The following is a 24,253-nucleotide window of genomic DNA, read 5'->3' as shown; positions in this document are numbered from 1 at the left end:
CTCTCTCTCTCTCTCTCTCTCTTGATATAGCAAATTTTCGTCTTTAGTGACCCACCCTCCCGCCATGTGTGTTTGTTATATCAAGGGTTTACTGAAATTTATGATAACAAAGAATAAACCAACTTCTTTGGGTTGAAAGACTGAGCTAGTGGTGACATCTGGTTAGGAAAAAAATGCAAATATGCAAAACTGTGAATACATGGTGAGTGCTGTACTTTTTTGAGGGAAATGTCTCCCACTCAGTCTTGAAGGGCATGGACCAAGAGTGACTAAGCTAGTGGATTTCTTTACCCAGTAAACATATTTGTAATATGCATGCACTATTTCCTCAATCAAGAGCAACTTGAAATCAAGGAGGTTCTGGCTGTCATTTCTCTTGTGTATCACAATGTAGTTATGAAAATTCTCCATCTGCCTGAAGAATATCTTCTTATAGTACAGTGAAACCTCAGTTATCAAAAACCCCTCCTACTGAACCGATTGTTTTTCTAACAAAATTTTTAACTTATAATTGCTTTGGTTGCCGTACCATAATTCAGTTTTCGAATAAAGTTACTTGATGTCAAACACTAAAAGACACGGCAAAAACTGTTATAATTGATAGTTTCTATAAGTATTTCCTTTGTTTTTATATATTGGAAGAGAGACACAGTGGGTAAGACAGTAATTCAATCTTTGAAATAAGTTAAATGTGATCCTGTTGAGGAACCTCGATGTAAACAAATAAGGTTTGGAGCTCAGGAGTAATCCCAAGCTTCCTGTGGCTCCCTCTGTGACCTGCAATGCCATCACTACTGCACAACTGATTTTTCCAGTAGCTTTTCTCAGCAGCAAGACGTCTAAGTGTTATGGTCACTTTCATTTTGGTGGTGAGTGGCTTGTTCCTCTGTGTCACTCTCTAAAGCTTCCCTCACTTGATCAGTGACAAAGAGAATACCTGCATGGTCTAAACAATATCTTCTGATGAGTTCTATGTCACAAAGTTCATTCAGTACATCCTTTCTGGACTGGATAAATAATTTCTAAGCAGGAGATGTTGTGGAGAAACCATCTTAGCAGTGAGAGCACTGGTCACTACCTGCCACAACATGGTGGATGGGTGTCAGGGTACAGATTAATCCATTTTACATTAATTCTTATGGGGAAAATAGTTTCAGTTTCCGAATGTTTTGGACTTCAAACAGCATTCAGGAACTAATTAAGTTTGAAAACTGAAGTTCCACTGTATTTTGAGATGCCCCTGTGATTGACACATGAAGTAGATGCCATCTGATCCACTGGGTCTACACTTCCCATATGTAGCTTTTTGTGTTTCATGCAGACAGTAGGCTTGCCTGTTTCTTTTCCAATAGAAAATACTGTTATGCACAGCAAGATATAAAGTAGAGATTATGAGGACAATAACGAACAGAGGGAGAGAAAGAGAGGCAGATAAGTGATGGATAGATGAAGTTACAGTGAAATTTTTATAAATGAGAAGTTGATCTTCCCCACCCCATTTCATTTTGCCTCTTAAAAGTTTAAATGAGTAGATCACATAGCAGAAAGATTGCTCTTTCCCATAGCATAGTTTGTTTCCACCCATCCCCCAAAGAGAACCTCTAGAATTTTTGGAACATAAGTGATCAGAGAGAGTGAGAGAGCAATGAGTGAGTCAGCACCCAGTGGGCGGGGTGACAAGCCTCTCACACCTTGTTCCTCCCCCTCTCCCCCATCACATATTCCCCCCATCACACATGCCTCCCTGGCAGCATGGGTCCCCTCTCTCTTTGTTCAAGCAGTAGCCAGTGAGGTTTCAGAGGGAGTAGACGTGGTACTGAGTGAATCCAAGTGGAGGCATATTTAGGGAGAGATATTCCTGTATATTTAGGAACAGGCTTGCAGTATAAGGCCTCATAGTAATAGAGCAATTTGTTAATGTGGTCAAAAAGGAGCTGGTACTGTTAGTCTGAGAGAAAAGGTTCAAAAGCCTAAAGAAGACAGTCATGTGGGCAGATGACCATGTCTTGGCCCTCAGACCTGTGCCTCGTTGGATTAGATGGACTCCACACTGGTGGGGCCAGTGAGTATGTCTAGAGTTGCAACTGGCACTAGTTTGTCAGGAGGTCCACATTGTAGCAGTGGCTTCAGTAATAAGTCTGGGTGAGTAACCCATGATGGCAATAAGTTTTCACCCAGCCCTCGACAGAGACAGATTGTGTGAACCCACAAGTGTTTTAGAAATTTAGGGATGCAAAAATATCATGCAACACAGAAGTACAACATAACCACTAACTGGTTTTATTGACTGAGATTTTTTTGTGTCTATAGAAGCTGAGAGAGTAGATTAATTTTGGTACATGCTTCACAAATACTGTATGGTTGAAACTTGAGATATGGGAATTTTAACATTGTCAAATTTTAAAAGCAATTTCTGGTGTTTTTAAAAAAAATTGTGCTTAGAGCATTCTCCCTAGGTACTACTCATGTAATTAGGGCATTCACAATGGTTTGAGTTGCTGGTGGTCACCAGATGTTTTAATGTAGGACTTGGTATATGCTCCCACAGTTCTTTGAGATACACATTCTAAAAATCCCTCTCATGATACATCTTGATATAATGTACCTACATCCTACAAAACTTTAATCCTAAGAGTTCATGCTAACAGTATCCACAGGATCTGCTGATGCACACACTGCAAATCAGTTATTATAAGCTAAATACTACCAACTAGGCTCTCAGTGTTTTCACACTGCTACATATTTAGTTTGAAATATTTTCCACTGGTTTCTACAGAGACTAATGTTTTATCTGGCAAAATCCCAAAAAGAATTGAACAAGTATTCTTTGTGCTGCAGGGATACTGTTATAACTGAAACTGTCCCCAGATGAAAGTACTGGCCAATATCAAACACAATGACTTCTCCAAAACACCCAAAAAACCGGAGGTGGGAGATATGAGTTTGCAGTGCTTTGTAAAACCCAGGTCTATACGTGTACTGTGGTTGAATACACAAATATATCAGGAAAGAGGAACCAAGGTATGAATGCATGGGTTATATTTCCAAAGAAGAAAGAGATAATTCATAGAAAATATTGGGAGACATGATGTAAATAGACAAGTGGCAACTCAGAACACGTTGGGAGACACAATATCACCAGTCAGTCTTCACCAGTGTCCTGCTAAAGATCTGGCATCAAAACATGGTTGTTTCTTCCATATGTACCAGGATTTTTAGTTTTATGTTAATTGTATAAACTGAATGGATAAAGTAAATTTATACAGAGAGGAAACAACAGCATTCATCCCAAGGTGATGACACATCCCAAAGCCAAGATAATGTGTACAGTATTTTGCTCACTTTGCCATATTCCAATTGGTGGCTTAAAATGTTTCTAACACAGTATTTTATTAGCTGATTTGATACTCGGAAAATTAAATTGTGCTCTCGATATTGTTCCCTTTGCTAACCAAAGTTCAAATTTGCCACTACATGCCATATCTACCTATTGTCTGACTATTATGGAGTGAGCATTTAGGTGTCATCCTTTTTGAGGATTCCCCAGCTTGCAGCACTGGGAAACCTCGTACTGGGCAATTATCAGATTAGAGCCCGTCGCTAATAACCTCACTCCCCATACACCCCTCTCTCTCTCTCTCTCTCTCTCTCTCTCTCTCTCTCTCTCTCTCTCTTTGCTTATACAATCTACATTTCATGCAAATTTATTTCTATCAGAGATCTATACTTGCCTATGAATCATTAGAATTTGAGAAAAATCTGCCTGTCAGTCAGTCAAGCTGCCTACCCCCTCCTCTCTCTCTCTCTCTCTCTCTCTCTCTCTCTCTCTCTCTCTCTCTCTCTCTCTCTCTCTTTCTCTCTCTCTCTCTCCATTATGAATTTCATTTAAATTTGATAGGTTTCCATTTAGATATGATATTTCCCTTAAACTATGATGTTATATTTTTATTCTTTAGTTACGACTTTTTCCACACCACCATCAAGATCAAAATCAAGGCACATTGTTTGCTTTTGCGTTTGGGTAACAGCTCTTAAGGGATCAAGTAATGACACTCTATTAGCCTTTTCTTCCAAAAAAAAAAAAACTTATTTACTGAGTAAATAAGTTCTTTTTCCCAGCTGTGGAGGTGACGAGAGTGAGCAGAAGAGATAACTTCCACCCTGGCTGGCAGCATGAGAGGAAGTGACCATGTGACCTCACTCGGTCACCCATGGAGATGTGACAACACCAGGAGGAAAAGTTGTCATTCACTGTGGTGTTTGCAGAAAAAACATACATTACACTAACATACATTGCATACATTACACTGACTTGCCTTTTTTTTAACATCACAGTGTATATACACTACAACACCATTTAATTTTGAGGTAAGAAGTACCTGACATGAGATGTTTCTTGGTATAAGTGTGGCAGTGCCGCAGGCCGGGGAATCCCCAGAAAGGACAATGCCTAAACGCTCAGTTCAAAATGGTCAAAACATAGTACATCACTTCACCACTACCCAAATAGCACAGCAGCACCCCACTGCTCCAGGACACAGGCCTTGTAGCAACTTATTCTGAAATGCTAGTTTAAAATTTTTAATTTAATTTTAAAATTTATCACACTGCACTGCAATGAGTCTGATTTGAGATTCCACAGTACATGGACCTCTGCCAGTCAGCCTCAGAGAGGCATAGAGATGGGAGGGTTGTACTGTATGGTGTAGAAAGCCTTCTCTATGTAAGTCCATGAATAGGCAAATATATCTGTTTCATGCTTTCAGCCAGCCATCTTAATAAATTATATGAATAAAGCCATGTATAACCTGAGAAGGAGAGAGGGAGAAAGGGAAAAATGTCCATGAGAGAGAGAAAGAGAGAGCATCTCGTAACTCAGGGCTATACCTGCTAGACTTTGGCTACACCCACTCCTAAGTCCACAAAAAGGCAAACAAACCTGTCTTATACTTTCCAATAGCCATCTTAATTAATTATACAGTAAAATCCCTCTCATCCGGCATTCGAGTATCCGGCAGCTTCAAGTATCCGGCACATTTTTCCCCGAGCCTTAAAATCAATAAAAAATCAATGTGTACTCATAAAATCAATTAAAATTCCCACGCGAGGCATACTTTGTCCCCTCGCCACCAGAGTGCACTGCTTTGCGCCACCCGCGGCCCACTGCACTGTCTTTACTCAGTGACTCAGTCCCGCGTGTGCACTGTTTATCGCCTGACGCCTTCATCATGCCTAAAGTTGTAGAAAAGAGGAAGCGTGTTGTGCTTACACTTAAGCAGCTGATCAGATCAGCTGCTGATTAAGATCAGCTGATCTTTGTTATGGTAAGATGCATGAGTGTAGGGTGGTGATTGTGGACATAATTTCACTTCTATTCAAGTATCCGGCAATATTCAAGTATCCGGCAAGTCGGCGGTCCCGCTGATGCCGGATAAGAGGGATGTTACTGTATGAATAAAGCCAAGAGAGAGAGAGAGAGAGAGAGAGAGAGAGAGAGAGAGAGAGAGAGAGAGAGAGAGAGAGAGAGAGAGAGAGAGAGAGAGAGAGAGAGAGAGAGAGAGAGAGAGAGAGAGACCTCATTTTAACCTGGGTCGTATGCCTGGCATATTTGAGTCTTGGGTTTGGGAGAAGCCTCTAGCCTGTCACTACTCAATAGTATCACATCACCCTTAAGACAAGGTGCTCTCTCTCTCTCTCTCTCTCTCTCTCTCTCTCTCTCTCTCTCTCTCTCTCTCTCTCTCTCTCTCTCATGGCATCAAGTATCAAGTAAGCAAGCATTACATTGTTTGCAGAACGTGATACTTTTTTGGGGGGTCCCAAAAATTATAATGACGAGTTATGTGCAAAATGACTTACAAGCAGCCTTCCAGAACGTATTTCGCTCACAACTTGAACACCCTCTGTATTTATTTTTACTATCTGTGATGCCAATGGTGGGAAGATGTGATCCATACATAACAAAATTGCACATGCACATGAGTCAAGACAGTAAGAATCTGGGACTCAGAGAGAAACTTGAGGATTGCAAAACTTAATAACATGAAACTTGGAAGGGTACTGTAAATTTTATGTTTAACATTGATTATCTTTTTTTTTATGTTAGATTTAATAATTTCTATTGATTTTGTGTATCAACTTATGCACAAAGTATTGTTGCAAAGTTCAAACAAACAATCACCTGCAGTCCAGGAATGGATTCATCCATTTTACATTGATACCTATGGGGAGTATAGTTTTGGGTCATGATGACCTTCAGGAATGAACTAAATTCATGAGCTGAGGTTCCATTCAATATATTAAACTTCAATCCCCTCCTGAATTCTGAAAGCTTCAGCACTCCTTCCACTGCATGCTCGTCTTTTTCATATCTTTTGCATGTCTCTACTGTTTCTCTCACTGGTTACCTTATCCCAGAATAATGAAACTTTTCTCCCATACACCTATTGTGTGTGTTTGTAACTTTGATTCTTCCCAGGCAGACTCGCTACATTCCTGTTTTCTTCTTCTAGTATCTTTTCTTCTGGGATGTCTACTGTAATTTCAATTTCTTAAATCCTACTTGGAGCAGACAGCAGGGCTTGAAGCTGTACAAATCTTTCTTTAAACAGAGCATACTGAAGTGTTTGCCCATTTATAATCTTTCTGTTTTCTGTGTTGAGAGGCTCTTGGTTATATGTTCATGTTCACCTAGTAATAGTTTTAAATGTAGACAGAAATACTACAAAGTTTTAAAAGCAATACAGCAGTAGGTTAAGTGTGAAAAGCATTGCCATGGCACTATAGCAACATGACTCACAGTTGGACAAGACACTATCTCTTTCTACACTGTTTTGTATGTGATAACTATTAACATTACTGTTTGTTGATCTTCATTATCATCATCATCATCACCCGTACATGTGTCATATGAATAAAGGATATTAAAATGAGCTGAATTTATACATCTTTAAATAACTAATAAAAAACCTGGCTTTAGCTGAACTTACCACTTATGATCTTTCCTTTTCTTTTATTTTACAAACAACTTACCAGTCCTTATGAAAAGGAGGATCAACATGAGTGTCCACCCAGAAAGGCCACAGTGTGTAGTCTGCCAAGTGAATGTGTAATAATTAAAATCACACAGTTATGCACTCCTTTATATAAATAAATACAGCAATTTTCTGCATTCAATGAATTTATGATTTGCATATATAAATTTTGCACCAAACTGACAAATATCTAAAAATCAGGTTCCATGTTTACATATTGAGCTTTCATGGTTAAGTCAGCTGTTATCACTGCCTGCACATGTTCTAACTGGAAAAATTCAAATTAAAATCCAATTTTTAATGTATCAAAGTTATGACACAAGAGACAGATGTTTAGTTAATGGCTGCTTGTAAATATTGATGTGACAGGCCTCACAATACCATCCATCAACATCACAAAGAAAACTTTTAGTAGTTTAATGCCTAACAGACCCCAGACTGGTGAAAGAGGCTGCACTCTACACCCAAACTTGTTCAATACATAAAATTTTCTTTCCTGGCCTTTTCATTGTTGTCATTATCAGCACAATTTGCTATATATTTCAGATCCATAGTGATGGACGGGAAGTGATAAATTGAAAATCAAACAGCTGGAGACAAGCACAATACAACTACTCAGCTTTCAGCCAGCATAAATACAAAAAAGATCTGAATTTGTGCATGCAAGCAAATGTGGCTGTTACTTAGCAGCTGTTACAACTTCTACAAGCTTTCCTTCTTACATTCCTCCTGTTTATAATTCTCTTCATTATCCACACAAACATTAACTATTCATCAAGAAAATACACATAGGTTGTCACTAACAAACAATATTCTAAAACATATTGTGGGTCAATTTGCTTCCAAGTCATTCTCAAATGCAGGGATTTTAAAACCTAACACAAGGATGGGCCACAACAAGCCATAGAGAAGTCTGTAATGTGGAGCAGGGTAACATTAGAGTCAGGGCAATGAGCACACCACTGCCACCAACAGTGATGCTGGTTTAGTGAGAAGAGTGGGCTGCAATGGCCAATGCTATTACCATCATACAGTGATTCTTGTCTAGTGAGAAGAGCAGAGTGCAGCTGTTGCTGCCACCACCACCACCACTGCCATACACAGTAATGAGAGTTTAGTGAGAAGGGCAAGTTGCAACCGCCACTGCTGCCACTGCCAGTGATGCAAATTTAGTGAGGGGAAGGGCAGGCTGCAGATGGTGGTGGCACCATAACAGTGAAATGTGAATTTAGTGAAGAGGGTGGGGTGCCACCATCCACACTGATATCAACAGGAAGCATTCATCAGTTGTCTGTCTGAACAGTGGCTTGGTATGTTTTTTTTTTTTTTATAGACTGTTACTGTACTGTACCAGTTGTTATTCATTATCCTCTTGACATTTTATGAAATTTATTACCTTCATTTATATGCATAAAAAAATAACATTTCAGGTAGTCTGGAAATATTTTACTTTAATTTTGTGGAGGGCCTGTCTCAGCTATGTCAGAATCATCGTAATTTTCTGCTATTGCTTTAATTAAAAATCAAAAGCAAATCACCTCTAATGCTGCCCAATAGCAGCGACTGACTGTAACTTAGAGTAACCAATATTATGCACAAATGTACAATGCAATCAAAAATACATATGTAAAGAAAATAATATGCAGAGAGCAATATCAAGATTATATATATATATATATATATATATATATATATATATATATATATATATATATATATATATATATATATATATATATATATATATATATATATATATATATATAAAATTTAAGTATGCATAGTAATTCTGAAGCTAAATCTACAAGCTAGATTAAGTCTGGGTAGCTTAGACAGTACTGCATAGTGGTGTACCAGTTTTTGGGGCAGCAATAAGAATTGTAAAGTGGAAGGGATGGGGACAGTTGGGAGTTTGGAGTTTGTCTCAAGTAATGTGACCATCAAATATCTAAAAGAATTACATTTATTATAAGAAATTAATAATATCTGTCTAAGCAAATGCCATACTACTGTACCACATTTGCCAGTATAAAGGATTCAGTTTTCCCTAAAGAGATAAAATACATGCATCCATAATGAAACAGTCTACAAAGCCACCAAAAAAACAGATCTGTCTTGTAATAACTTATAATAACCATAAAAAATAGCTTAAGAATAGATAGTTAAGCAACAACTATATATTTTTTAGTGAATTCTCTTTTTTGTGGAGAGGAGGCACCAGAACCTTAATTAACAATAGTTTGTTCACTGTAATGAGAAAACTACTTTGTGACTATGTGACTGTAAGCCAAGTTCTGATTAGCTACTGTCCCACTAAGTGATTTGCAATGTTCCTTTAGTGTGTTACATTGATTTATTTCACCAGTGGAATGTTTAATCATACATCAAATATATCAAAAGGCAATAATGATAATCAATAAAAAAGTGTTACATTGATTTCACAATTGGAGTGTTTTATCATATTTCGCATACAGTGGAATCTCAGTAACCAAACGCCTCCCTTTTTTGAATAAATCGGTTTTCCATCAAAATTTTTAACTCATAATTGCTTCAGTTGCCGTACCATAATTCAGTTCTCAAATAAAGTTATTTGATTTCAAATACTAAAAGACAAAGCAAAAGCTGCTGTTCATTTTTTATACATATGTCCTTTTTTCTGTATTTGGAGGAGAGAGACAGTGGGTAAGACAGTAATTCAATCTTTGAAATAAGGTAAATGTGATCCCACTGAAGAACCTCAATGGAGACAAACAGTTTTCGGCTGGCTCAGGAGTAATCCTGGGTCACCTGTGGCTCTCTTGATGACCTACAATGCCATCATTATTGCACAACTGCAGTTTCCCAGTGGCTTTTCTCAGCAGCAAGATGTGTAAGTGTTATCATTACTTTTATTTTGGCAGTAAGAGGATTATTCCTCTCTGTGTCAATCTCTAAGGCTTCCCTCATTAGATCAGTGATGAAGAGAATACTTGTATGTTCTAAACAATATCTTTTGATGAGTTCTGAGTTGGAAATGATGTGAAGCAGCCATCTTGGAAGTGGAAGCATCTGTTATAAGCAGCTAAGATAGGGTGGATGGGTGTTCGGGAATGGATTAATCCATTTTATGTTAATTCTTATAGGGAAAGTAGTTTGTTTCCAAACATTTCAGATTTCAAACAGCATTCACGAACAAATTAAGTTCAAGAACTGAGTTTCCGTTCTATATATTAAGAGCAGTGATAATCACAACATTCAAGCTTCTCATGAGAACGGATATTCAATAAAGAAAATATGTCGATGAATGCAAAGCCAAGCTTGCCATCAGGGAAGCAGCATTACCACCAAACTATCTCACGCACACAGCCTCCTCACAGTTTACTGCTATTACTATTATTGCTTTAATGGTAAGTGACATTATGCAGTTTCACTAAAGATAAACTCTTACCACCTAACTCTGCACTTTTCCACATCTTTTCATAGACATCCAACCCTTCAGGAAGTAAACATTTTGTGCAGGGATGCCACAGGATGCCTGACTTCTGATCTACAATTTCTGATTGAGGCAGAGCAAAATTTGGTATTGTTTAATGCCTCAAAAACTCAATTCCTCCATCAATCAACTTGACACAACCTTCCAGACAACTATCCCCTCTTCTTCAGCGACACTCAACTGTTCCCCTCTTCTACACTGAACATCCTTGGTCTGTCCTTTACACAATAATCCAAACTGGAAACTTCACATCTCACCTCCAGCTAAAACAGCTTCTATGAAGTTAGGCGTTCTGAGACGTCTCCACCAGTCTTTCTCACCCCCCAGAAGTATCTCTGTACTAGGGTCTTATCCGTCCATGTATGGCAGTGGTTCCCAAACTATCTTACCTGATGCCCCCTTTTTGCTTCCAGTAGACCTGCAAGCCCCCTCTCCCTCTTTTTTTTTGTTTATGTGAAATTATATATTTTTTTCTGTATTTATATCCTAGCACTTTTAAGGAAAACAGATTTCTATTTGTATTAAATTTTAATAATGAAAGCGAATCAAACAAATAATACATTCACAAGGCATTTTTCTAAGTAACTAAACATTTGGTTCAAAGGCAGCAAAAAAAAGTTTAAACATTAGCAAACTGGCAAAACTGACTTGCAGTTCCAAGAGCTAAATAATTTGAAAACATGGCAAATAATATTTGGAAATACTCATGAGACTGAGGCACAATTTTATAAACTAAATATCAAATCTGATGACATGACACGTAAATAATAATTTGAATTCTCAGTACTGAAATGTAAGGAAACTTAATTACTCCAGTAAATAACTGCAACCAAGATATGCACTGTTCCACAAACTAAATATGAATAAATGTCACAGTGGAGAATTCTCTTTGGACTTTGGACTTTGGACTATTACTGAATAATAATACTGAAATGAAAAAACTGACTGACTGAATTCTATGGTGTGAACAGCTTATTTTAGTGAGATGGATGCTGCTGCTTCTTTCTCACAAGATTATAAATTCTAGTCTTGAAGGATATTAGTGCACAACGCAAGTCATTTTCTACATCGTCAATTGTGCTATTTTGTTTTCAGGACAACAAGAGCTGAAAATCCTGCTTCACAAAGATATGTGGAAGAAAAGGGAAGAATCAAATGAAGTGCTTCTTCACCTACTTTTGGGCACATGAGAAGATATTCTACCCAAAACTCTTCCAACTTCATTGCTTCAAAGTCCCTTTTTGTACTTGAGTCACATTTCAAATTAATGGCTTCCTCTTGCAGTGAATCCAGTAACAACTCCAATGAGTGTTAAATGGATTTTGCACCAAAGTCCAAAGAGAATTCTCCACTGTGACATCTAGAAAATAGTGCATAGATTCCTCAGCAAGGGAATCCAGATGTGATAAAACTTCCTTTGTCAAGTCATACTGCTCAAGTTTTCTCTTCTCAGACAAGAGCTCATTGAGATGTGAGAATGATGAAAAGTTCCCAGCTTGCACATTTCATTTCCTAAGCTGAATTTTGTCAGTGAAAGCTCTGATTACATCAGTCTGCAATGATGTTTGTGTTTCTTCCTTGCAACTGAATTCAAATTGAGGTTGTTGATAGCCTCAAAAAAGTCCACAAGGTATGCTAGTGAAAGCTGAAAGTTTTCCTCTCTGAATGCTTCATACAGTTTGTCTTGTTTCTGCCTCTGCAAGAAAATTTCCACTTCATCCTTGAGTTTGCAAAGACGACTCAGCATGTTTCCCTTGAAAAGCCAGCGGACTTCCGTGTGAAACAAGAATCTTGTAATCTGTGCCCAGATCTGACCAAAGAGCTGCAAAAAGCCTAGAATTCAGAGCTATTCTTTACAAAATTCACCACTTTTATTGCCAAATTCTGTGAACTGCATAGATTACCTGGCAGAATTTTGCTAGCTAATGCTTGTCTGTGGATAACAGTGAGTCCCAGTTAAAGCAGGATTCTTTTCTTTCACCAGCTTTACGAATCCAGAGCAAGATCCAATCATTGCTGGGGCACCATCAGTACAGACACCGACTACTTTTTTCCCATAAAAGACCATACTCTTGGAAAAACTCTGAAACTTTTGAAAAAACATCGATGGCCTTTGCTGTTGTCTCCAGTGCTGCTGAAAAAAGAATTTCTTCTTTCACAGTTCCTTCATCTACAAACCAAGAATAAACAAGCAGCTGGCAGAGGTGAGCAACATCAGTACTTTCATCGCACTGTATTGCAAAGAAGCAAGATGCTTTTATTTTGTCCAAAACTTGTTCTTTTATGTCTTCTGAAAGTTTGTCAATGCGATGACGCTTCACTGTGTTATCTGATAAGAAAATCTTTGACAATTTTCTTTGGGTTTCTTCCCCCAGCACAGTATTTGCAGCACTCAAAAGGCAGGGTTTTACAAGTCTCCCCCACAGAGTGAGGCTTCTTTGCTTTGGCAATAAGTAGGAACAGCTCGTAAGATGCTTCCACCACTTTCCACGTTTCTTGATGAAAAACACTGCTTGAGTCCAGCTTCATATGATTCAGCTCATGAAGTTTGGCTGTGAAGAACTCCTATGGCTTCTTTTAATGCTTTGTGGTTTGTGCTCAAATGTCACTCCATACGACCAGGTCCTAAAGCGTCATTGCTGAGGACAGCATGGCATATGACACACTGAGGGAGATGAATTCCATGCCTCTCTGTAAAAGTGAAGCCATACTTGATATATTCATCCAATTACTTTCTTTTTGTTGCTTCAGACATTTCTGCAAAGTTAAAATAGCAACAGATTTATAAACTGCACCATGGAGCAACTAAGCAGTCACACAACATACCACACTGGCATGCACCACACCACACATTCACATAACATAGATCACACAATGGAAAAATCATAAATCTGTAATATACCAGAAATATTCAGCACCCACGTGGTTTATATCTTAACAATAATGACAATGAGAACAAGAGCGGTAAATACAATGAAGAAGCAAATGGAGTAAAACTACACACAAGAAAAATGAAGCTCAGTTAAACAGTACACTTAATTTACCACACACACTTAATTCACCACATATACCCGAATCAATGCACACACTTCACCGCATACACTCAAACTAGTGTACAAAACTCACCGCATATCATTCACCACTCACACTTTCGATCACAACGAGTACTTCACACAATCAACAAGACATTCCATACTGCACTGTTCTACCCTTGCAAATCATCAAGGTTACAATGTCACTCATACGCACCCCCATCATCCCCGTTCACTATGACATATACACACAAACACACATACAATTTCAGTTGGTCCACAGTAACAACACAGCAACCATCAATGCATACAAGCAAACATTTCAGATGATGTAATGATGCACTGAAAACATTGACAAAGTTATATGCAACAGAACAGCCATTGCAATATCACATTTGAAATCACAATAACACCCCATAATCACATATGGATTACATGTGTAAGCATGAAAAGAAGGTAATCACAGAAAAATTTCTCATGGAAAAGTAATCACACTGCTCACCAGTTATAGTAAATAAAATTTAATAGCTTAAAGAAAGGTATGAGATCCAGAATTTGAGTGAAATAAATCCCTACCGTGGACAAGGTGAAGATGTGCTCGGGTTGACAGGTCGAAGTATTGAGTTTGTGACAAGTCGCTCAGTAGTGTCAGTGTGTTTGGTATCGGTGATGTGTCCAAAACATGTAAGGAGAACTAACTTAATAGAAAACGGGTTGGAGTGACTGATATAATTATACTATGTACATATGTAATGACAGATACATGTTCTTCAAATGATTTCATTATTCTAATTAAACAATTATTTTTGAGATGACTTCATGCACCCCCTTGTATCCTCCTCACATACCCCCTAGTTTGGGAACCACTGATGTATGGAGTATGCTTCACATTCCTTGGGCAGTTCCACTCATACTGCTCCTCTAGACAGGGTGGAATCAAAAGCTTTTCATCTCATCAACTCCTCTTCTCTAACTGACTGTCTTCAGCCTCTCTCTCATCGCCGCAATGTTGCATCTCTAGCTGTCTTCTACTGCTATTTTCATGCTAACTGCTCTTCTGATCTTGCTAATTGCATGCCTCTCCTCCTCCTGCGGCCTCACTGCACAAGACTTTTTTCTTTCTCTCACCCCTATTCTGTCCACCTCTCTAATGCAAAAATTAACCAGTATTCTCAATCATTCATCCCTTTCTCTGGTGAACTCTGGAGCTCCCTGCCTGCTTCTGTATTTCTACCTTCCTATGACTTGAATTCTTTCAAGAGGGAGGTTTCAAGACACTTATCCTTCAATTTTTGACTACTGCTTTGGACCCTTTTCTGGGATTGGCATCTCAGTGGGCATTTTTTTTTATTGGATTTTTGTTGTCCTTGGCCAGTGTCCCTCCTACATAAAAAAAAACTCACATACCTGACAACAATGTTAGCCTTGTATTCAATCATTAGTTTTTAATTATTTATCTTTAATGAGCTTGAATGTTGTGACTATCCCCTTTTTTCTATTCTGTTCTATATATCCCACACAAAGCACCACACACTCATAAACACATTACTCACACTCTTAAAGGATATACTGTAAACAGTATTTCTACAATCAGATGAAATTCTCTAATTGAGAAATCGATGTAAAAGACTGTAAAAAGATTATAAAAATATAAATCATGCAGCTGTGAATATATGGTAGTAGCCAATCAGCACTGCTTACAAATCTGATTAAACTCTTAAAACTAAACCATGATACAGATATACAATAGTAAATAAAACTTGCATACCTAAATCAAACCCAATCAACTTTGGCCTGGTCAGCTCAGTCATGATTGCCAGCTTGTCTTGCAAGGTAGTGTTGTCCTTCCAGCGCACAGATAGAAACCTGTAGAAAATTTAGTCATGAAAAAAAAAAAGGTAAGCAAAGAAAAAATATAACTAAATACAGGTACATGATCTTTTATCCAAAATCCAAAAAAATTGAATTCTCCAAAATCTGGAATTCAGTTCTGGAAATATAAAAAAAACATTTTTATATACCATAAACTTTACCTCACTGCATACCACTTTGTTTTTTTTAACACTTGCACTGCTGCTGCTACTACACCTAATTTTTTATTTTCATATGTATTTGCCACTTTGTGTGGTGCTGTGCTGCCCACACTGATGCCTAGCACTACACCACAACCAGTCTTGCCAGAGTTGTCATGCCTGCTGTTGACCTGCCCAATTGGTCTGTTTCTGGTTGAGAGCTGGCAAGGAAAAAAAAGTCATGGGTTGGTGGCTTTTGGGCTTTTTTTTCTATACAAAGTCATGACATATTGGCATACTGGAGTGATTAGCTTCAAATTTTGAAAACACTTGATACACTAGCACCCAGTGGTAATAATACTCAAGACGGATTGTCACACATGCTAGGCTGCGTGTGTGCACGTCTGAGAGGCAGCGCTTGGGTGATGTCTACATGTGTCATGATTACCCACTACCAGTTCTTATTTACTGTCCTGTTTAAGTTATTTAGTAAACATTCTGTTGTTTAATATCCCTTTATTTGTGGTAAATAGTAGTAGGTGCTGGTATAGATGTTGCTGAAAAAACTGTATCTCCCCAATGTTTATTAAAGAATAACAACACACGTTTTCATGTGTAGGACAATGTTCATAAGGATTAAATGGAAAGTTTTCAGAGTTGTCAGATGCCACCAGCAGCTCAGCCTTTTGGCCCAAAAAGCCTGGATTATTCTTTCAGTTGTCATAAATTATACATTTTTTTTTTCTGGGACTTGTAACAGTTACACATCAATACAGTAAGTAATGTTATTGTTAATAAAAATGTAGTTGATCATTCTTGCCATTTAAATCTTGGTAAATGAGACAAAATAAACAACCGCCTCAATTTTTCTCCTTAAAATCACTGCAAAACCAAGCAAAGCTGTTTTAAAAAAAATTCCACTTTTGTTATAGCATCTGCTGAGTACCTGCTTTTCGTATATGAGTCTCATCTTCAACAAAATTTATCAAGCAACATTAGAGAATGTAACATCTCGATAGAGACCTCGACAGAGATCATCCCAACATAACGATAGTGCGCAGCATCATTACTATTCTACAAATAAAACACATTCCATTGGTATTCCCTATTCAACACAGTCTTGAACAAAACAATGTACTGTTCACTTGTGACTTATAGAAGGTTCATGTTTTTAATGCTTGCCTAAGTTGTGAAGCATCCTTGCCCATCCACTCTGAACAAGGTGCCACAGATAGGCTTGTAAACAGAATCTTGGCAAGTCTTGAACACAGGATGTTCACTTACTTAATTTACACTTCAATTAAATTTCATCACAAGTGAGATTATTATGCTGAATGCTGGTACTCAACAGATGCATTAAAATATGTAGAATCTTTTCGAAAACACAATTTTGCTTGATTTCATAGTGTTCTCATGCAGCAAAAATTTGACAAGAATGGTCAACTACATTTTTATTAACAACAGTATTACTTATTGTACTGGTGTGACTGTTAACATAAGAACATAAGAAAATATGGGAAGTTGCAAGAACCCATCAGACCTACACATGGCAGTTCCTGTATGAAACATACCTACCTATTTCTACCTATCATACCCATCCATAAATTTGTCTAATCTTCTTTTAAAGCTCCCTAGTGACTCACCACTAACAACCTGATTACTGAGTCCATCCCATTTATCTACCACTCTATTTGAAACCCAATTCCTTCCTATCTCTTTCCTAAACTTAATTTTTTCAAGGCTGAACCCACTATTCCTGATTACTGATCCTGAGAATTTTCCTTACATCCCCCTTGTTATAACCCCTGTACCATTTTGAGACTTCCATCAGGTTCCCTCTTAACCTACATCTCTCCAAGGAATGTAAATTTAACAGCTTCGGTCTGAGACGTTTGATAACAAGGTCAGCAGAGATAATCTCATCTATTTGGTGTCTGGTGAGAAAGGAAGAGTGGAATGGGCACTCTCCCTAGTGTGGGGCAGCTGTGCTGGGTGTAAGGCCATGGCTGCCATGATGTGTTGGTGTTGTTTGGGTTACCCATGCTCAGGTTGAGACAGTGGATGACTACTACATGAGACAGACTGCTGCTTTATTTGGATATTGTGGAAATTAACAGGAAAATATAGCAGTATACAGAAGGGTACACAACAACATACGGTTGTTTTAACATACTTTTTTTTATATATAAAGGACAGACAGCAGCCAAGGGCAACAAAAATCCAATTAAAAAAAAAATGCCCAATAAGATGCCACTCCCCAAATAGGGTGCAAAGTGGTAGTCAAAAATTGAAGGAAAAATGTCTTGAAACCCCCTCTTGAAGGAGTTCAAGTCATAAAAAGGTGGAAACACAAAAGCAGGCAGGGACTTCCAGAGTTTATCAGAGAAAGAGAAGAATGATTGAGAATACTGGTTAACTCTTGCATTAGAGAGGTGGACAGAATTGGGATGAGAGAAAGAAGAAAGTCTTGTGTAGTTAGGCCACAGGAGGGGAGGCATGCAGTTAGCATGAAAATAGCAATAGAAGATAGCAAGAGATGCAACATTGCGGCAATGAGAAAAAGGCTGAAGACAGTCAGTTAGAGTAGAGGAGTTAATGAGACGAAAAGCTTTTGATTCCACCCTGTCCCTATCCCCCCCAAACGTGTAAAGCATACTCCATACATGAACAGATAAGGCCCCTGTACAGAGTTACAGATGGAAGGGTGAGAAAAACTGGCAGAGATGTCTCAGAATGCCTAACTTCATAGAAGACAGAGATGAGATATGAAGTTTTCAGTTTAGATTATAAGTAAAGGACAGACTGAGAATGTTCAGTAAAGAAGATGGGGACATTTGAGTGTCATTGAAGAAGACAAGATAGTTGTCTGGAACTATCGAGTTGATAGATGGAGGAATTGAGTTTTTTGAAGCATTGAACAATACTAAGTTTGCTCTGCCCCAATAAGAAATTTTAGAAAGATCAGAAGCTCGGCATTCTGTGGCTTCCTGAAGGATTGGGCATTTACAAAAAGACAAAGAAAAGTGCAGGGTGATATCATCAACATAGGAGTGGATAGGAAGAAGTTTGGTTAAGATCATTGATGAATAATAGGAAGAGATTGGGTGGCAGGTCAGAACCCTGAGGAACACCACGGTTAACAGATTTAGATGAACAGTGCCCATCTACCACAGCAGCAACAGAATGGTAAGAAAGGAAACTCAAGATGAAGTTACAGAGAGAATGATAGCAGCTGTAGGAGTGTAGTTTGGAGGTCAAACCTTTGTGCCACACTCAATCAAAAGCTTTTGATATGTCTGAGACAATACCAAAATCTCTAAAAGAGGATGACCAAGACTCAGTAAGAAAAGCTAGATCACCAGTAGAGCTGCCTTGACGGAACCCATACTGGCAATCTGATGGAAGACTGTGAAGTGATAAATGTTTAAGAATCTTCCTGTTGAGGGTAGATTCAAAATCTTTAGATAGGCAGGAAATTAAAGCAATAGGTAGTTTGAGGGATTATAATGGCTACCCTTTTTAGGAATAGGCTGAATGTAGGCAAACTTCCAGCAAGAAGGAAAGGTATATGTTGATAGACGGAGTCAAAAGAGTTTGACTAAGCAAGGTGCAAGCACAGAGGTGCAGTTTCAGAGAACAATAAGAGGGACCCCATCAGGTCCATAAGACTTCCGAGGGTTTAGGCCAGTAAGGGCATGGAAAACATCATTGCAAAGAATTTTAATAAGTAGCATGAAGTAGTCAGAGACTGAAGAAGGAGGAACAAGCCCTGAATTATCCAAAGTAGAGTTTTTAGCAAAGGTTTGAGCGAAGAGTTCAACTTTAGAGATATATATGATCGCAGTGGTGCCATCTGGCTGAAATAAAGGAGGGAAAGAAGAAGCACAGTTATTGGAGATGTTTTAGGCTAGATGGCAGAAGTGATGAGGGGAGTTAGACCTTGAAAGTTTGACACTTTCTACTAATGAAGGAGTTTTTGGCTAGTTGGAAAACAGTCTTGGCATGGTTCTGGTCGGAAATACAAACTGCAATAACACACTGAAATTTTAATAAATATTTGATCAGAATAACAAACCACAACTGGCACGATGAACTCACAACTTGTGTGAGCACTGAAATTCTAATAAAAATTCAATCAGAATAACAAATAAAAACTGGCAAGATGAACTTGCCATTTGTGCGAGCACTGAAATTTAAAGAAAAAAAATAATCAGAATAACAAGCTAAAACTTGCAAAACTAATTCATCAGCTGTGCGAGCCACTGCTCACCTATCCACCACCTGTCCCATCCACCCTTTTCCCTTTCCTCTTGTCTCAAACATCCCTCCCTGTCATCTCCCCTCCTCCTTATCTGTCAAGGATAAGGGACAAGGGAGTAATACCATGCTCTCTCTCTCTCTCTCCCCCACCTCATTCATTTTTTTCATTTTCACTTCATCCTTTCTCATTCTTTCTCACTTGCCTACACATAATTCCATTCATTCACTCTCTAAATGATTCATTCATTCATTCTCAAATGATTCATTCATTCATTCTCAAATGATTCATTCATTCATTCTCAAATAATTCTCTAAATCATTCTATTAAAAGGTGTGTGCTAGTGGAGGCCATATCCATAGTGGACACCCTCTTGTCCATTCACACCAGCGAGGACCTGCAGCAGAGGTCAGTGGCGTGTTCAGCCAGACCTCACAAAATTCTGAGTGAGGTTGCATCCACCGTCTCCGCAGACACCCTGAAAAATACGTCTCTGCCCCCCCACCAACCAACATCCCTCACTCTTCATCACCTAACCCAGCACCTGAAGCAGCGGAGGGGCAAGGACAAGGAGGATCACCCACCAACTGGCCCACCACCTCTTCACATCACTCCTCGCTTGAATCAGCTGAGGAAAGAGGTGAGGCACCGTCCCTCACTCCTCTCCCATCCTCACATCACCCCGCACTCATATCAGCGGAGTAAAGAGGTCAAGCGCTGTCAGTCGCTCCTCCCACATCCTTCTCTCAGCCTGGGCAGCCAACGCCACCAACAGGTGGTAATCGTCGAGAGACAAAGATGAGCAGCAACAGCTCGACTGAGGACAGACAGGCAGGAGGGCACCAATGACCACCCAAAAGAAAGAAAAGGCCAGTAACGAGACAGAACACCCTCTTGGAGAGAGAGGCAGCACCACTACCTCGGCAGGGATTGGAGCAATATCGCCAGTCCAGGCGTCCTCAGAGCAGCAGTCCACGTCACACGCCAGAGCAACTGCCGAAGGTGCTTCCATTCAGCCTTGGACTGCCGTGTGAAGGTTGCCGATGAGAGGCAACAGGAGCTGGTGCAGGCAGTGAAGCAGAGTGGTCAAGAAACGTTACTCGCGCTGAGAAACGTTGCTTGGTAGCTTCAGCAGCCTGCTTCACGCCACAGGCTGGCCGAGCCCTGACCGGTAGCCCCTATGCCCCTTGCCCCTCACCCCTATGGCTTCCAGTATGGAGCAGCTCCCCAACACTATCCAGCGATGCTACAAGCTGCCCAGTAGCAAACTTAAGATAGTGTCGGCCAATGTGAGAGGCTTCCATACAAACATTGGGGAGCTCACTCACAGTGTTATCATTAAGAAAAATGTAGATTTAGTGTTCGTGTGTGAGACCTTTCTCAATTCCAAGGTGCCAGATAATTACGCCTGAGTTAAAGGGTATTCGGCCTGGGTAAGGAAAGACCGCTCTACACAAGGCAGGGGCGTGGCCTTCTACTACAAAGAGACGGTCAGTGCTCAGGTGGTAGAGCCTCCCACGCCCATGCCCGGGGAACTTGAGCTACTGGCATTAAAAATAATGGACAGGAACGAGAAAAGTCTGTTGTGTGTGGGCTGCTACCGGCCTCCATCACAGGGAACAGTGTTGCTAGACTACCTGTCAGAAAACTTGGACACTTTCATGATGGCCAGTCAGTGTGACAGTGTGGTAGTGATTGGCGACCTGAACCAGCACACGGTGAGAGACGCTTTTAACTCCCTACTGGTTGTGTACAACATGCACAATTATGTCACCTTCACCATGCACAGGTCTGGGTCATCCCTGGACCCAGTAGTGACAGACCTCCCTCCCCACACAGTACAGTGTTCTCCACTCGACTTTGTGGGTACTTCAGACCACGTGGTTGTCCTCACCAGGATACAATTCAGGACATCACGAGAGGAGAGCTTCACCTGCACCCTCTGGAGGTGGGAGGCCGCCGACTGGGATGCCCTCCGTGCCACCCTGAGGACCACAAACTGGAGAGACGTGCTGCATGGCGACGCTAACCAGCAGGTGAGGCAACTCACCCAGCTGCTTCACGTCCTGCAGGCCCGCTGGGTGCCGCACTCAGACCACAAAACCAAGGCATCAGACTAGCCCTGGTTTGGCTCTGCATGCCACGCTGCCTCTGATGCCAAGCACCGAGCCTTGTGTGCTCTTAAGAGACACTCTATTGCCAGGAACAGGTTAAGGCAAATCGTGAAAGAAACACTAGAGACAGTGAACACGAGTGAAGAGGAAGTGAAAGTGATACTCGCAAACTTGGACGAGAAAAAAGCAGTGGCACAACAGGACATTAGTCCCCGCGTACTATGACAGTGTGCTGCGGAGCTGGCGCACCCACTCGCTTCACTCTTTAACCACTGCCTTGGCCACATGGCCTGAAATGTGGAAGGGTAGTAGTGTGGTGCCTCTGCACAAGAAAAATGCAAAGACAGTGGCAAAAAGCTACAGACCCATGTCCCTGCTGCCTGTGCTGAGCAAAGTGCTGGAAACTGTTGTGGCCTTGAGAGTCATGCGGCACCTCGAGAGGCACCACCTGTTGAGCAACAGACAGTTTGGGTTCAGGCAGGGGAGGTCAGCGGCAGACCTGCACCTGCTCCTCTCAACGGAGTGGAGTGGGGGCCCTAGACCAAGGGAAGACCACAGCTGTTGTGGCTCTTGACATCGAGGGGGAGTTCAACAAAGTGTGGCACGCAGCCCTCATCACAAAGATCCATGCTGTGGGTGTGGATGGGGCACTCCTCCAGCTCCTTGAGAATTACTTGAGAGACGGACATCTCAAAGTAATCATCAATGGGCAGGAATCAAAGCCACAGCCCATAAGGGCAGGTGTTCCTCAAGGGAGCTGCCTCGGCCCTTTGCTGTGGAATGTGTATGTCAATGATCTAATGCACCTCGTTTCTAACGCGAAGGCGTTTGCAGATGACATAACACTATCCCACAGCTATGAACTGGAGGAGGAAGCTGCAGCCAACCGCGACATCAACGCCACCCTGAGCCGCGTTGCAGCCTGGGGAAGGAAGTAGCAAGTAAAGTTCGCTGCTTACAAAACCCAGTAGCTCACAGTCAACAGGATGAATAGAGCCCCACGCCTCACCTTCAACGGGGAGACACTGACGCCACAGGATGAGGTGGAGGTGCTGAGGGTTGACTCGCCAGAGAGGCCTCGGGGAAGCTGGCATCCCTGAGGAGAATCTCCTACCTCCTTGACGCCAAGGAACTGGAGTTACTCTACAAGGTGCAGGTCCGTTCCTCCTTGGAGTACACATGCCTGGCCTGGGGCAGTGCGGCAAACAGACACCTCATTCTCCTGGACAAGGTGCAGGATCGAGCGGCGAGGCTCATTAGAAGCAGTGAGCTTGGCCTTCAGCCTGCACTGCACACCCTCCAGCACTGGCGGGATGTGACGGGCCTCACCGTCATGTTCAAGGTGCAACAGCAACGGGTGCTGCACCTACAGGCTCTCTGGCAACCTGCCTGACATGCCGGTCACCACCAGAGCTTTCACACGCGCCCCTGAGGAACTGCTCCAGGCCAAGTGCAGAACGTTGCAACAGCAAAGACAATTTCTGAACACATATATCGGCTGGTTGAACACGTTTGTTACCGTGCAGCCAAGTGCTGAGGGCTAGACCAAGCAGCAGTTCAAGACTGCAGTGAATGTGTGGCTGTTACAGACAGGACAGAGAGATAGAAGGCATTAAGAGTGACTTCTTTAGCCTAATTTGTTGTATTAAATATGTAAAGTATATGTACAGCAACTCTGTAAATGCATATAATGTAGATTGCATAAATAAGAGAGAGAGAGAGAGAGAGAGAGAGAGAGAGAGAGAGAGAGAGAGAGAGAGAGAGAGAGAGAGAGAGAGAGAGAGAGAGAGAGAGAGAGAGAGAGAGAGAGAGAGAGAGAGAGAGTATTTACCTAATTGTCTTGTACAGGGCATGAGCCAAAGCTAATTTCATCTTGTCTCCATAATCATTTTTATCCAGTTTCTCTTTAAACATGTGTACACTGTTTACCACAACCACCTTTTCCTTCAAATCATTCCAGATTTCAATAGCTAGATACAGGAAATTGTATTTCTTGATGCACTCCAACATTCTTTCTTCTTTATTTTCTTCCCATGCCCCCTCATATGTCTCTCTTCCTCCTCCATCTATGGTACCAAGTCATTTCTGTCTATTCTTTCTATATTGTTTACTAAATGTACACTGTTATCAGGTCTCCTCTTTCTCTTCTCCCTTGTAGTGTTGGTAATCTCATCTCTTCAAGTCTTTCTTCATAGCTTAAGTTTTTCAATTCAGGTACCATCTTTGAAACTATCCTCTGTATTCTTTCCAGTTTCCATACGTCTTTTTTTTCTATGTAAAGCCCAAACTACTGCATATTCCAGTTTAGGACATATGCTATTTATAATTTTCTTC

The 24,253-nt window shown here is 40.4% G+C and overlaps 1 protein-coding gene across 2 annotated transcripts in view; it reads right to left on the bottom strand.

Annotated features, from left to right (window-relative positions):
- Positions 1–24,253, bottom strand: part of LOC135094948 (magnesium-dependent phosphatase 1-like) — a 91,682-nt gene that overhangs the window by 55,293 nt on the left and 12,136 nt on the right. For both annotated transcript variants that reach the window (XM_063995479.1, XM_063995478.1), the window contains exons 2-3: positions 15,304–15,401; positions 7,030–7,090 (exon numbers count right to left, since the gene is read on the bottom strand). In XM_063995479.1, the coding sequence (XP_063851549.1) occupies positions 7,030–7,090; positions 15,304–15,346 (104 nt within the window). In that variant the 5' untranslated portion in view covers positions 15,347–15,401. The remainder of the gene's footprint in view (positions 1–7,029; positions 7,091–15,303; positions 15,402–24,253) is intronic.

Source organism: Scylla paramamosain, chromosome 47, assembly GCF_035594125.1.
Source record: "Scylla paramamosain isolate STU-SP2022 chromosome 47, ASM3559412v1, whole genome shotgun sequence".
In the NCBI taxonomy this organism is placed as follows: Eukaryota; Metazoa; Arthropoda; class Malacostraca; order Decapoda; family Portunidae; genus Scylla; species Scylla paramamosain.
This window is presented reverse-complemented; position numbering and strand designations above follow the sequence as displayed.